This window comes from Scheffersomyces spartinae, assembly GCF_019049425.1.
Source record: "Scheffersomyces spartinae strain ARV_011 chromosome Unknown scaffold_28, whole genome shotgun sequence".
NCBI classification, from domain to species: domain Eukaryota; kingdom Fungi; phylum Ascomycota; class Pichiomycetes; order Serinales; family Debaryomycetaceae; genus Lizanozyma; species Lizanozyma spartinae.
In genome coordinates, this window is record NW_025065075.1 from 30,195 (window position 1) to 43,227 (window position 13,033).

At 40.0% G+C, this 13,033-nt stretch overlaps 7 protein-coding genes across 7 annotated transcripts; 2 read left to right on the forward strand and 5 right to left on the reverse strand.

Annotated features, from left to right (window-relative positions):
- Positions 1 to 202: 202 nt before the first annotated feature.
- Positions 203 to 1,402, reverse strand: KQ657_003081 (uncharacterized protein; the record flags this gene model as incomplete). Its single annotated transcript, XM_043193817.1, has 1 exon — positions 203 to 1,402. One exon carries the CDS (start codon positions 1,400 to 1,402, stop codon positions 203 to 205), a length of 1,200 nt encoding a protein of 399 aa, XP_043047038.1.
- Positions 1,403 to 4,855: 3,453 nt separating this feature from the next.
- On the forward strand, positions 4,856 to 5,665 carry KQ657_003082 (uncharacterized protein; the record flags this gene model as incomplete). The annotated part of the gene is made up of 1 exon (XM_043193818.1): positions 4,856 to 5,665. One exon carries the CDS (start codon positions 4,856 to 4,858, stop codon positions 5,663 to 5,665), a length of 810 nt encoding a protein of 269 aa, XP_043047039.1.
- A 241-nt stretch (positions 5,666 to 5,906) lies between these two features.
- Positions 5,907 to 6,551, forward strand: VPS20 (ESCRT-III subunit protein; the record flags this gene model as incomplete). The annotated part of the gene is made up of 1 exon (XM_043193819.1): positions 5,907 to 6,551. One exon carries the CDS (start codon positions 5,907 to 5,909, stop codon positions 6,549 to 6,551), a length of 645 nt encoding a protein of 214 aa, XP_043047040.1.
- An 86-nt stretch (positions 6,552 to 6,637) lies between these two features.
- On the reverse strand, positions 6,638 to 7,663 carry HEM2 (porphobilinogen synthase; the record flags this gene model as incomplete). The annotated part of the gene is made up of 1 exon (XM_043193820.1): positions 6,638 to 7,663. The coding sequence occupies one exon, from the start codon at positions 7,661 to 7,663 to the stop codon at positions 6,638 to 6,640; it is 1,026 nt and encodes a 341-aa protein (XP_043047041.1).
- Positions 7,664 to 7,854: 191 nt separating this feature from the next.
- Positions 7,855 to 8,610, reverse strand: KQ657_003085 (uncharacterized protein; the record flags this gene model as incomplete). The annotated part of the gene is made up of 1 exon (XM_043193821.1): positions 7,855 to 8,610. The coding sequence occupies one exon, from the start codon at positions 8,608 to 8,610 to the stop codon at positions 7,855 to 7,857; it is 756 nt and encodes a 251-aa protein (XP_043047042.1).
- Positions 8,611 to 8,891: 281 nt separating this feature from the next.
- NSP1 (FG-nucleoporin) lies at positions 8,892 to 11,408 on the reverse strand (the record flags this gene model as incomplete). Its single annotated transcript, XM_043193822.1, has 1 exon — positions 8,892 to 11,408. One exon carries the CDS (start codon positions 11,406 to 11,408, stop codon positions 8,892 to 8,894), a length of 2,517 nt encoding a protein of 838 aa, XP_043047043.1.
- Positions 11,409 to 11,713: 305 nt separating this feature from the next.
- Positions 11,714 to 12,460, reverse strand: GPM1 (phosphoglycerate mutase; the record flags this gene model as incomplete). Its single annotated transcript, XM_043193823.1, has 1 exon — positions 11,714 to 12,460. One exon carries the CDS (start codon positions 12,458 to 12,460, stop codon positions 11,714 to 11,716), a length of 747 nt encoding a protein of 248 aa, XP_043047044.1.
- Between the last annotated feature and the right edge of the window lie 573 nt (positions 12,461 to 13,033).

Consider the following 13,033-nt stretch of genomic DNA (forward strand, 5'->3'; position numbering starts at 1 on the left):
CAATCTAAATTGTATCAATTATGCTGTGAATTCCACTGGGGAAGTCTAAAATATATAGGCGTATAGTACATAAAAAAGCAAAATGAACAGAAATTAACTTTTGTCGGGCATCTAGTGTGATCCACAGAATGCAAAGGTCGACTAGTTTATTGTTGAGTCAATGCAAGGTTTTGAAGAAGAGAAGTATGCTATGCAATGGGGCTTATTGCAATTGGAAAAGCACCAAGGCAATAGCAACAGCAAAAGCTCCAGTAGCTTTGACGGAGTTTGCAGAACCTTCGTAACTAGAAACAATGGCAATGGAGAATGCAGTAGGCTTGGATGTGGCTGGAGTTTGAGTAACGATTTGAGATGGAATGACGTTAACAGTGGTGGCAGAAGGAACATCGACGATTTGTTCGGTGCTAGCAGTGTTAGGGGTAATAGCAGAAGCCAGAGATAAGACAACAGTGTGCATGGTAGAGTCAACGACAATGTGAGTGGTGACAGCTTCTTGTGTGGTTTCGGTAGTAACTGGAGCCTTGGTTGTTTCAGTAGTAACTGGAACCTTGGTTGTTTCAGTAGAAACAGCAGCCTCACTAGTAGAAACAACTTCAGTCGAGGTTGAAAGAGGACAATAAGTAGTGTAAGTTGTGTAGTCTTCGGTGATAGTGGTAAGACCAGTGGTAAGTGGAACCTTGGTGCATTCGTTATCGGAACAATGAGTAACGGTAATGACAGTGGTCAGAGCCACAGTTTCAGTAGTTGGAGCCACAGTCTCAGTAGTTGGAACAGCAGCCTCAGTGCTGGAAAGAGGACAGTAAGTAGTGTAGGTAGTGTAGTCCTCAGTAACAGTGGTGACACCGGTGGTTACTGGAACCTTGGTACATTTATTGTCGGAACAATGTGTAACAGTAACGACGGTAGTCAGAAGAGCAGTCTCAGTAGTTGGAACAGCAGCCTCAGTGCTGGAAAGAGGACAGTAAGTAGTGTAGGTAGTGTAGTCTTCGGTGACAGTAGTGACACCGGTGGTGACAGGAACCTTGGTACATTTGTTGTCTGAGCATGAAGTGATAGTGATAACTGTAGTTTGAAGATCTGTTTGTGTGATAGTACTTTGGGGAACGACAGTAGTGAGGACGGTCAAAACACCATCGACAGTAGCTGTGGAGGTTTCTACGACACCGACAACGGTTTCCACGATCTCGGTACCACCAACAGTAGTAGTTAGAACTTGGGTGGTTGTGACTTGGCTTGTTAAAGTGGAAGTAATATCTTGTTCCAATGATGAGGTCGAAGGCACAGTGGAGTTAGAATAATATGCGGAAGAAAGGCAGACACTGGACACAACTGTAGATCTGATGGTTTCCAATGCAAGGACTGGAGCTGCAGAAGCAACTAATGCCAATAACCACTTATTCATTATCATTATTATACTATTAGGGACGATGTCTTAATTGTAAAGAGCGTTGTTTGAAGTTGGAGAATGTAAAGGTTGTCAAATTTTTTATATCGGGTCCTACTGTGTTTATAAACTGAAGAGGATGATTAGGGTTCACGTAACTTAGACCATTGTACTTACAATAACTCTTTCATATAAGCCACCAGCAAATGGCCCATCTGTAGCCAGCAATAAATGGTACATTCAAAGAAGGTTTCCAGCCAAACGTTCGTGTATATATGGTGCGGAACAGGTGCATGAAAACAATGTATGGTCATCTGCATGTATAAAGGTGCATCTCTATGGATACAGATTGTGTCATGTAGTAAGAAATATTCCATATGGACTATACTTAGATATTTTTAATGAATTGAGTGTAGCATATGTGTAGTTGGGGAAATTCGATCCTTTGCTAGTATTAGCCTGCTTACTGCTGATTGTGATTGGGTATGCTTGGAAATTGGAGTTTGGTGTAATGCATAGGTGCTTTTCTACATACTATCCGCAACCTACTGCATATAACATCATGGCTTTTATGTTTTCGCTTTTAGATTTTGCATTATTCATCAAAATAACCGACTCTCAGTACAACACTAACTATCATCTAACCAAAGATCACGAGTGACTTTCTGTCTGTGTTGGCGAACTGGGGGATACTTAAAACACTTGGGGTCAGCATTTGAACAGATTTTCAAGAATGCAAGTTTTTAGCATCCCTATAGTTTACACTGTTAAAACATCTGTGGCTATTCTTGCTATGACATGTAAACCTAATACCGGTGACAGGTAACTTTACTAGTAATATTTTGCGTGCTGGTACACTGATTGTATTTCCACTACTAGTGCTGGCATTAATACTGGTAGTGCTGGTTGTGCTGGTGAGAAGACGTGACTCTCGTTAGATCTCGCCTGATTTAATGCTGGCAAGCACTGGTGCTGGCGGTACTAGTGTGCTGGTGGTGCTGGTGTTTGATACACAATGAATGAACCCTGTACAAAGGTCAGTTCCAGCTCTGGTGTGCTGGTACTAAAGTGGCATACTAACTTCAACACTAAGAATACTGTCCAGTACTGGCTGGAATGGCTGGTTATTTTTTAGGCATGCTTATGTTCAGATGCACGTATTTTTATATGCACACCCGAATTCTACAATCGTGATTTCATGTCTTAGACGCTTTCAGCCACAGAAAAGAACGAACAAGAATGTCTTTTTGTATGTCTTTTTTTTTTTTATTTGATTTAGCCTATCATGCCTGATGTATCTTAACATGAAAGTTTCTTAGCAATTGCATCTCATTCGTGACAAAACGCAGAGAATCAATTGGCATGCTTCGATCACTAGACTCAAAATACCAACTCAACTACAGAAAGGGGGGATCTTGAATTCGACAAAATAAAGGAAAACTGGTTAAAGTGCATCCATAAAAAGAAGGGTATACAGGAAATTCCTTGCTAAAGTTGAACTTGATTGTACTCTATTAATTTTAGTTCTGGTGCCTCCCCCTACAACAGAAAGGTGTTTGTGTCACCGGAGCTAATTGTTATACGAAAGTTTTAAGACTCTTGGATCTGGTGATGCTTTGTTTAGTAGTCCGCTTCCCAAACTTTAAAGGAAACCAGTAGCGGGTATATGAAATGATTCTTTTCCATTCTACAAAGGAGAAAGTAGGCTTCTCTTTTGGATCTTACCTGATTATTATTTGCATCAGCGTCTTTGGTGAGCTGTAGGGGGAGGGCCTTTCAGCGATATAGTTCTGGCATACTTGGTGGGGTTAATGTGTAGCGTGATCATTCTACGTTGGAGTTGATTGCTAGGTCTCACTTAAAGCCGAAACCACGTGACAGAATCACAGTAGGTTAATCTCAGAGTGCTTTCAAGAACAACCTCCACTACACCCTTTGTTCTTCTTATTGTGTACCCGTGGGCATGGAACTCATTACCTGCAACAAAGTAACTGCAAACCACATAATACCCAGGATATGACTTAGTTTTACCTTTACAGAAATGGTAGGCACAGCCGGGCTGAGAAGTATCTTTCTAAACCAATTGAGAGAAATGATTTTATTGGTTACCATTCACACCGTATCTCCAATCTTTCTCTTTGTTATACCAACCAGGACCAGCTGTAACGGGATCAGTAAGACCGATAAATAGAGTTTCACCATAAGGAGCACTTGTACGGTGTAATCCCAAGCCGCATTCAGAAGTAGCAGCATGCTTTCGAGCGTTCTCCCATAAAGTCTTATTCCATCTCAAAGGAAAGACTTGATGGTTCTAATTTTGTTGTAGAAGTCCAAAATATCTTTCATTCAATCCAGGACACCGCTTGATTTCTGTATGGAATTCACCAGGTTGTGTCTCTTGATTACAGAATTTCCACTTGCAGATGAAGCAGTGAGAGATACAGCATCGATAATGAAACAGAGAGCAGTTGCGATCTTTATTGTAGAAGCACAGTAGGTATAATGTGATCATAACGTTACACAGAGAGATAATCAATGGATTAAGTTCACAATCACTTACTTTCTTGCTTGTTGAAATATGTGATGAAATATGGGAATGCGTTGTGCAAGACTCAAACACCATTCTTCTGTATTGCTCTCACTCAGTTACGGTTTAAGATGAGCTTGAGATCTGGTGATGGGTGCAAAAATTTTCTAAGCTCATTCTTGTCTCTACTTAAGAAAAAAAAAAAACAGTAAAGTTGATTAATGTAATCACAAACAGTATTCAGTAAAACCGTTGGTAGAAGTTCTGCAGTTGATGTCTGTGCACTGTGAAGGAAGAATTGTTATTGTTAATGACTAAATCTTAGTGACTAAATAGAATGAATAGAATGAATAGAATGAATAGAATGAATAGAATGAATAGAATGAATAGAATGAATAGAATGAATAGATACCGAGTCGATACTGAGTAGACCCTTAACCAAAGGATTAGTCTCTACCATCTAAGTCAATTTTGCAACAAAAACAATACGGAATGATGTCCTCTTGAGTTTCACAGTTTGTAATCTGAAATCTCTTTCTATTGAAGCATTTTCGTCAACTTAACTTAACAGTATCAACAGTAAGTACAGGCTATGAAAATCAAAAATTTAAACTCTACATTGCTTCGACATAATAGGTCAAAAAGGTAATCAGCAACAGGTTTTCTCAGAGAGAATGACGTTTTCTATTGGCTTAAACACAACCCCCTATTATAATCATCCCAAAAGAGTACTCTAATTGAAACCTATTGATACATTGGGAGAACTATTCCAAAGTCACACAAACATCAGTTCAACTTTCAGATCATGATCTCTGCAATTAATTTCCTGGGATTACCCGGAATAGATATTTTGGCGTTACCCGACACTTAATAGGACACTACCGAAACCTTAACTAAGTATCCAGGGTCATCAATGACCAGATATCCCTTCTAAACAAAGCAAAATGACTCAACTACTCGCTGTACTACTACTGGCCATCATTATCTTTTTACTGAACGGAGTTTGGGGGTATCGATACGTCCATGATGCCACTGTTGCACAAATAGCCAATACCGCATATTCATTCCTCTACTTCTATAAGGATAACTGTCGGTTTTGTCTGCAATTTGAACCTACATTTGAGTATTTGGATGGACAACTAGGTAGGAGTGGCCTTTCAATATATAAGGTTGATGGGAAAGCCAATACCCAACTCACTCTGATGTTTAAGGTGGATAGCTTTCCTTCTGTTCGTATTTACGACATTAATCAGATGAGATTCTTTGTCTATAACTCCACAGACAGATCCATTGCATCCTTGACCGAGTTTATTGAGTCCTATACACCATTCAAAGTAGGAGATTTTATCCCTCCACTGAATGTGGCCTATGATACTGAAAAGATTATACCTAATACCATCGTCTTTACCACTTCAGTCTACTTTGATGATTTTAAGGACCCCTTGCATTACATTTATAACATTGCTAGGGAATTTCCTGACAAGAAGCTTTGCGTGAATAACATTGAAGCCACTGAAACAACTGAATGGTGGAAAGCTTTAGGTGCACGCACCAAATTTCCATCTATTACCGTAGTGGATTCCAAGGGCCGTTATAGAATGTTAACTGGTGATCATTTAACTGAAGATGAGGTGAGAAAGTTCATTTCAAAGTCTGATAAGGCCACAGATTGGACTAACGTTGGCGAAAGCAACTTGGACGAATTTGAAGTGGACGACGACGAAGAAGATCTTGATATTCATGATGAATTGTGATCATATTTAATTCAATGACACCCTGACACCAGTTATAGATCATAAAAGCGTAGCAGATTTAAAGTATAAGCAACGTAGATAAAGCTATCACCGATATCACCGAGATTTGGTCGCATGATTACGTAAACAATAGTCTTTACTGAGTATTTTACTATAGGGATCAAAACCCCGAGAACAAAACCCTACAACTAAATTCTAGCTTCACTTCACTTCACTTCACATAGTAGTCGTTTGTGTTGCAATGGGACAAGGTGGCTCCAAGATCAGTGATCAAGACAAAGCAGTGTATGAGCTCAAGAAACAACGCGACAATATCTTGAAATACCAAGCAAGGATTCAACATGTATCAGATAGACAACTTGAGTTAGCCAAGGAGCTGTTGAAGAGTGGGCTTAAGGAAAGAGCTAAGTTCTACCTCGGATGTCGTAGACATCAAGAGCACCTTGTGAAGAAGAGTTTTGACCAGTTGGAGAATATTGGACTGTTGATCAATACCATTGAGTTTAAGTTGATTGAAAGGGATGTGATCTATGGGTTGAAAGTGGGGAATCAGACATTACAACAGCTCAATAGTGAGTTTAGTGTTGAGAAGATAGATAGTATACTAGACGATTTAGAAGATAACAAGATCCAAGTTGAACAGGTGCTGAGCTTGTTGGGAAGTTTGACCAATGGGGAGGAACGAGATGTGGATGAAGAACTAGAGAGACTTGAACAGGAACTCGGGACCAAGGAAGAAGTTAAATCTGATTTACCTGAGATGCCAGATGTTCCTAATCGAGAGCATATGCTACCTACTGTTCCTGATACAGAACCAGAGTCAGAGCAGGAGGAGAAGAAGCCAGAAGAAGCTGTTGAACAAAGAGAAGCTATATTAAACTCGTGACAGTCTATTTCAAGTGTTTCTTCCTTATTAGAGTCTCTTTTCACTTCTTTCCAATATTATTTCCAATATTAGTTTATTCTAATTATTTACATGTCTAACCAGTCCAAGAACTCGGGAGTGAAATAGCTGATGATAAGTCTGGCACCTGCTCTGACAAACCCTTGGTGGCTTTCAAATGCAATTCCCTTCAAGTCCACAATACCCTTCTCAGCAGCTGCATGCAACATAGCATATTCTCCACTAACATGGTAGGCACAAATGGGATAGTTTTCACAAAGTCTGGAGGCATCGCTAACAATGTCCAAATAGAAGGTTGAAGGTTTGACTATCACTGCATCAGCACCTTCATCCATATCTCTAATCAAAGCACGACGAGCCAAACCAGCACCACCAGGTGGTAATTGATAAGCCTTACGATCCCCATGACTAGGAGCACTACCAGCAGCATCTCTGAAAGGACCATAAAGATTACCCAGAAACTTTGCAGCATAAGACATGAGAAGACATTTATGGGCCAATCCTGCACTAATAAGGCCAGTTTTAATATCTTTAATTCTTCCATCTACCATATCACTTGGAGCAACACAATTGGCACCTGCCTTAGCATAATTGACGGCAACAGCACCGATTCTTAAAGCCAGGGTTTCTCTATTGATGGAGCCATCCTTATACAATATTCCGCAATGGCCATGGCTAGTATATTCACACAAGCAAACATCACACATGATATATAAATCAGGAAAGTTTTGTCTTAATGCCTTAATAGCCATGATGACTGGACCTTCTGGATCATCAGCGGCAGTTCCTACTTCATCCTTCACTCCGTCTTTCAAAGGTACTCCAAAGAGAATCACAGCACGCAAACCTTTGTCCACCAAAGTCTTCACGTAAGGAATCAACTTGTTGATACCATAACGTTTGATATTGGGCAACGCTGGGATCTCTGTCTCGTCATCTGGAGAGTCAGTTATGAACAATGGGTATATGAACATACTTTTAGTCAATGGACGTTCTTCCTGCCATTCTCTGGCCAATGGATGGTTGTAACCACCTTGCAACACCGACAGGATGGATGTTCCCGTTGAGGGAAGGAATTCGGCTTCATGTACCATATTATGTACTTATGATATGGGGTTAAAAGTATATGTACGGGCTAATCTAATTTGTATGTAAGAAAAGTTGGGGTATGGACTGGAAAAAAATTTGAGAAGTGCTTTGTTCGCATTGATATACCTAATTGTGATATGCTTAAAAGGGTAAATTTATCCGAAACATTTAATTATAAATTTATATATTCATAAATTCATTCATTCATCTTCTTCCCTTCAATGTCTTTGCTACCATAATAATGGATTTGACCTAACAATGCAGCATTAACTGCAAAGCTAGCACCATATCCAGCCAACAATACCCAATCCTTACGTTTCAATTGCATAGTAGTGTACAACCGAACTAACGATCCAAGAGTACTAACCCCAACTGTAGTACGACTCAAATGCAGAGCAGATTGTAACTCATAGTTGGTATTGATCTGAGCAAGTTTGCTAGCAACACCAAGTGGAATATTAAGCAATTCCAATCCATTGACAGCCCTTTGAGGAAGTGCAGAAATAATAGCCAAAGTAGCAGCCATGTAACTTGATGGATTAGCCCATACGGAAAATCCATACAATTCATTCATATCTTGACGATTGGCCCTAAAGATATGAACCATTAAAACAAGTACCAAGTTCTGGATACCCAACAAAACACTCTCACCATAATCCACAAATCCAATTCTCCGGTCTTGGTTATAAACAACATGAACCAATTCACAGAATAATTCTAAGTAAAGACTCTTTAAACTAAGTCCCTTACTGACAACTTTCCTATCTTCAACAAGCTTTCTAATTTGAGGCCACTTGGTGAATGCTGCTCCAACAACTATACCAGACCCCAATAACTTAGCAAGGACTTTGGCAAGACCAAAAGCCTTTGCTTGGTTCCAAGCCAAGTTCAAGATCATCTTCTTGGACACATCGGGATCAAACAAGATTTTAACTAATTGTAACGCGGACATGGCTGTAATTGAAATGAGATGAGATGACTAACTTAATGATGACTATTTTTTATTTAAAATGGAATTAAACATTGATAACCTCAACTTTTTAGTTGGTCTTTTATCATTGTTGCTCATGGTGATCTTTCAGTATTCCCCATGTTGGACTTTCCTAATCGGGCAATGCGCAATTCCATGTGAAAGAAAAAATTGAACATGAACCGAGTTTTGGTTCCAAGTTAGATGCAGTCCATACATATGAATTTACTGCAAAAAAAAACTGATTATAAACTTAATACTATTTATACCTTACTAAGTTTTTGTTTGAGCTCTCGTTCAGATGATTCGATATAACTCAAATTATCCAAGTGTAAGTTCAATAACTTGACAATCTCTTGTAATTGAGTATCATATTCATCATGAAGCATATTCTTATTGAAAACATCACTGACACTATTAATTTCTCCAATGAGTGCAGACAAATTAGTACCCATGGCATCTAATTTTTCATCAAGTATCTCGGCATTGTGGTATGCCTTTTCTCTTAATTTATCTGTGACATTAAACTTGCTATCATTTTGATCGGTAACTGCTCCTGTAGATCCACTGGAACTTCCTGTAGCATTAGAGTTCCCCACACTAGCATTACCTGAAAGTGAAGGTAATGAAGGATTGAGTTCAATATTACTCAATAATACATCCGCTTGTTGCTCATAACTATCCAAAAGCTTATCCAATTCATCTTGTTGTGACTCAACAAATAACAAATGTTGGTCAATCTTATTTTGCAATTGCTCAGTATGTGTTGATTCTTGATGTAATTTGCTAAGTTCATCACCCGATTCTGTTAATTGACGATCCCAATGTTGAACTTGCTTGCTATAATTGTCAAATACATCAGATGTATATGCTAATTGTTTACTCCACTTCATGATCAAATCTTCCATCGTTCTGTTCTCAATAGACACAGGCTTTGGTTCTAACTTAGTGGGTTGTAAAGTTATACTAGCAGATTTATCAACAGTGGTACTCGTTGAGGCAGCTTTTTCATCTTTCTTTTCATCCTTCTTTTGTCCTAAGGAACTTGAAGTAGATACCGCAGTCGTAGTAGTTTTACATTCATCGGGTTTAGTGGAACCAAACGAAAAAGATGAAGTGGGCTTGCTTTCACTTTTTTCAGCAGGTTTGGATCCAAAAGAAAATGTAGAAGGAGCAGCTTTGGCATCTGACTTTTCAGCTGGTTTGGCACTTAGAGAAAAGTTCAAACTTGGTTTATCACCACCCTTATCGGCCGGTTTGGCACCAAATGAAAAACCGGAGTTTGGCTTATCAGCTGCTTTTGCTCCAAAGGAGAAACTTTGTGCTGCTTTATCAGCTGTCTTTTCATCAGTTTTTTCATCAGTTTTTTCAGCAGCCTTTTCAGCAGGTTTAGCTCCAAAGGTAAAGCTTGTTGCGGGCTTTTCAGCAGGCTTATCAGAAGTACTAGGCTTTTCGGCAGGCTTTTCAGCTGGTTTAGCTCCAAATGTGAAGCTTGTTGCGGGCTTTTCAGAAGTAGTAGGCTTCTCAGCAGCCTTTCCACCAAATGAGAATGTAGATGCTGGTTTGCTTGAAGTATCCGCAGGCTTAAGACCAAATGAAAAGCTTGGCGTGGTTTCTTTCTTGTCATCTTTATTTCCTAATGAAAAGGAAGAGGTAGCAGCAGTAGCGGGCTTATCATTAGTTTTATTTAAAGAGAAACCAGTAGAAGCTGCTTGAGTATCCTTCTTTTCTTCTGTTTTACCAAATAGACCACCAGATTGGGTAGCAGCCTTTGCTGCGTTCAATGTTGACCCGAATGAAGGCGTAGCTTGTGAACCTGAGGAAGATTGTCCAAAGGAGAAGGCAGGAGGAGTACCAGCAGATTTTTTATCTTGGGACTCAGTTGTATTCGCATTACCCAAATTCAACTTAGGTGTTGAGTCGGAAGCGGGTGTAGTAGAAGCTCCAAAGAGAGACCCAGAGGGAGCAGAAGTTGTAGAGGTAGTAGCGTTTTTACCAAACAACCCACCAGTTGAAGCGGGTGTAGATGAGGCTTGGCCAGTTGTACTTGTAGTAGACGATGATTCAGCTGGCTTACCAAAGGAAAAGGCAGGAGAAGCAGCAGCAGCAGCAGGAGTTGTAGTATTGGAAGACAAAGCATTACCAAACAATCCACTTGCTGGTTTATTTTGTTGAGTAGCGGGATTTGTGAAAGAGAAGCCCCCAGCCAGAGTTTGGTTATTTTGAGTAGTATTAGTAGTTGCCGAGGCACCTGAAGAAGCGGCGTTGGCATTTCCAAAGCTGAATGCTGGGGTTGAAGTAGATGATGATGAGGCAGCTCCAAATGCTGAAGGTTTTGAAACAGAAGCAGCACCACCAAATGCGTTTGCTGGGGCTGTGTTATTTGGAGGAGGAGGTGTGGATTTGGCAGGATCAGCAGCAGTTGAAGTAGAAGCTGAACCACCAAAGCTGAAACCCCCTGAAGCAGGGGGGCCAGCAGCTTGAGAAGCAGCTCCAACACCACCAAATAAACTACCACCAGATGACCCAAATGGTTTGGCCGTATCAGAAGTTGTGTTTGTATTTGTGTTTGAAGCTTGTTGATTATTGGAACCACCAAACAAACTACCTGAACTGGGAGCACCAAAGCCAGAGGAGGTAGATCCAAAGCCACCAAATGATGGAGTAGCGTTCCCTGAGTTTGTAGATGCACCACCGCCACCAAACAGGAAAGCCGGCTTGGAGTTACTAGATGTGTTGGAAGCACCACCAAACAGGAAAGCGTTTTGATTTGAAGCCATTGTTGTTATCGAAGACTAATGTGATTGAAGCAGCATCAATCAGATCCCAGGCAAATCAATTGGAGAAAGAAAGGTTCTTATATGTTCTGCAGATCTGCAATGACGTAAGTGAAGGACTATACTTGTATGGCAATAGAAGTAGAAGCACCATCTCTTTTGTACCAACAAATTTTTTGTTGTTGAGAGCTTTACGTGCGGGTAACCCCTTGAATATAATCAGCAGATTGCAACGTAGTTAGTATGCATACTTACAGTACTTACAATTACAATGTTATAGTTCTTATCATAAACGTTAATTAAACTACTTACTTCTTTTGACCTTGGGCAGCAACAGCAGCGGCACCAGCAGCAGCAGCTTCAGGATCCAAGTATTCAGCAGGTTTAACTGGTTGTAACTTTGAGTCCAATTCATAAACCAATGGGATACCAGTTGGGATGTTCAAACCAGCAATGTCATCATCAGAGATCTTGTCCAAGTGCTTGACCAAGGCTCTCAAGGAGTTACCGTGAGCAGCAACCATAACAGTCTTACCTTCCAATAAATCCTTGGCAATTTCATCTTGCCAGTAAGGCAACATTCTGTCAATGACCAAAGCCAAAGATTCAGATTTTGGGATCACATTGGGGTCAATGTTGTTGTATCTGACGTCACCAACTTGAGTAAATTCAGAGTCATCTTCAATTGGTGGTGGGGGAACATCAAAAGATCTTCTCCAGATTTGGAACTTTTCAGCACCATATTGTTCCAAGGTTTGAGCCTTATCCTTACCTTGCAAAGCACCGTAATGTCTTTCATTCAATCTCCATGATCTCTTAACTGGAACATATAATTGATCAGCAGCAGAAAGAGCAATGTTAGCAGTTTGAATGGCTCTGGATAACTTGGAAGTATACAATTGATCAACTTGAATACCGGCTTCCTTAATTAACTCACCAGCTCTGTTGGCTTCCTTTTCACCAATTGCAGATAATCTAACATCAACCCAACCGGTGAACAAGTTCTTTTCGTTCCAGGTGGATTGACCGTGTCTAACAAGAATTAACTTTGGCATTGTTTGTATGTGTGTGGCTAAAGATGATGGAACTGATTTGTATTTGCTATTTCACTTTGGGGGAATTTCGGTGGTCTTTATATGCGGCCGGGGTCCGGCAAATCGCATATTTGATTGGGCCACAAAGCTCCGAGCGACCGCTTAAGCGCAAACACGTGACCTGGTCAATCTTATGCAGTTATGAATAACTCCATGCCATAGTTTAATAGTTAGTATAGAGTTGTAACACCCGGTATTGTAGAAATACTAGTATAGTCACTATAATATAAGTTTTCATTACAGAGCTTTAGTAAAACTTGTCTTCATATAATGCCCAACGATAATTATTCATATAAAATGGTCTACTGCCTAGTGTCCATTAATAGTGCTAACTAACACGTAAACCACCTGATCAGCTAGTAGTAGATTCTCATTCACGATACTACCACAAAGATCTAATACACATTATTATTCTGGCAACTTACAAGTATATGCCCTTATAGGAACATTATACCATATAAATTCCAAAGAGCGCTACCATTCTAATGCTACACCGTAAGCCTAAGTAATAGTACTACAACATTTCCTTAACTA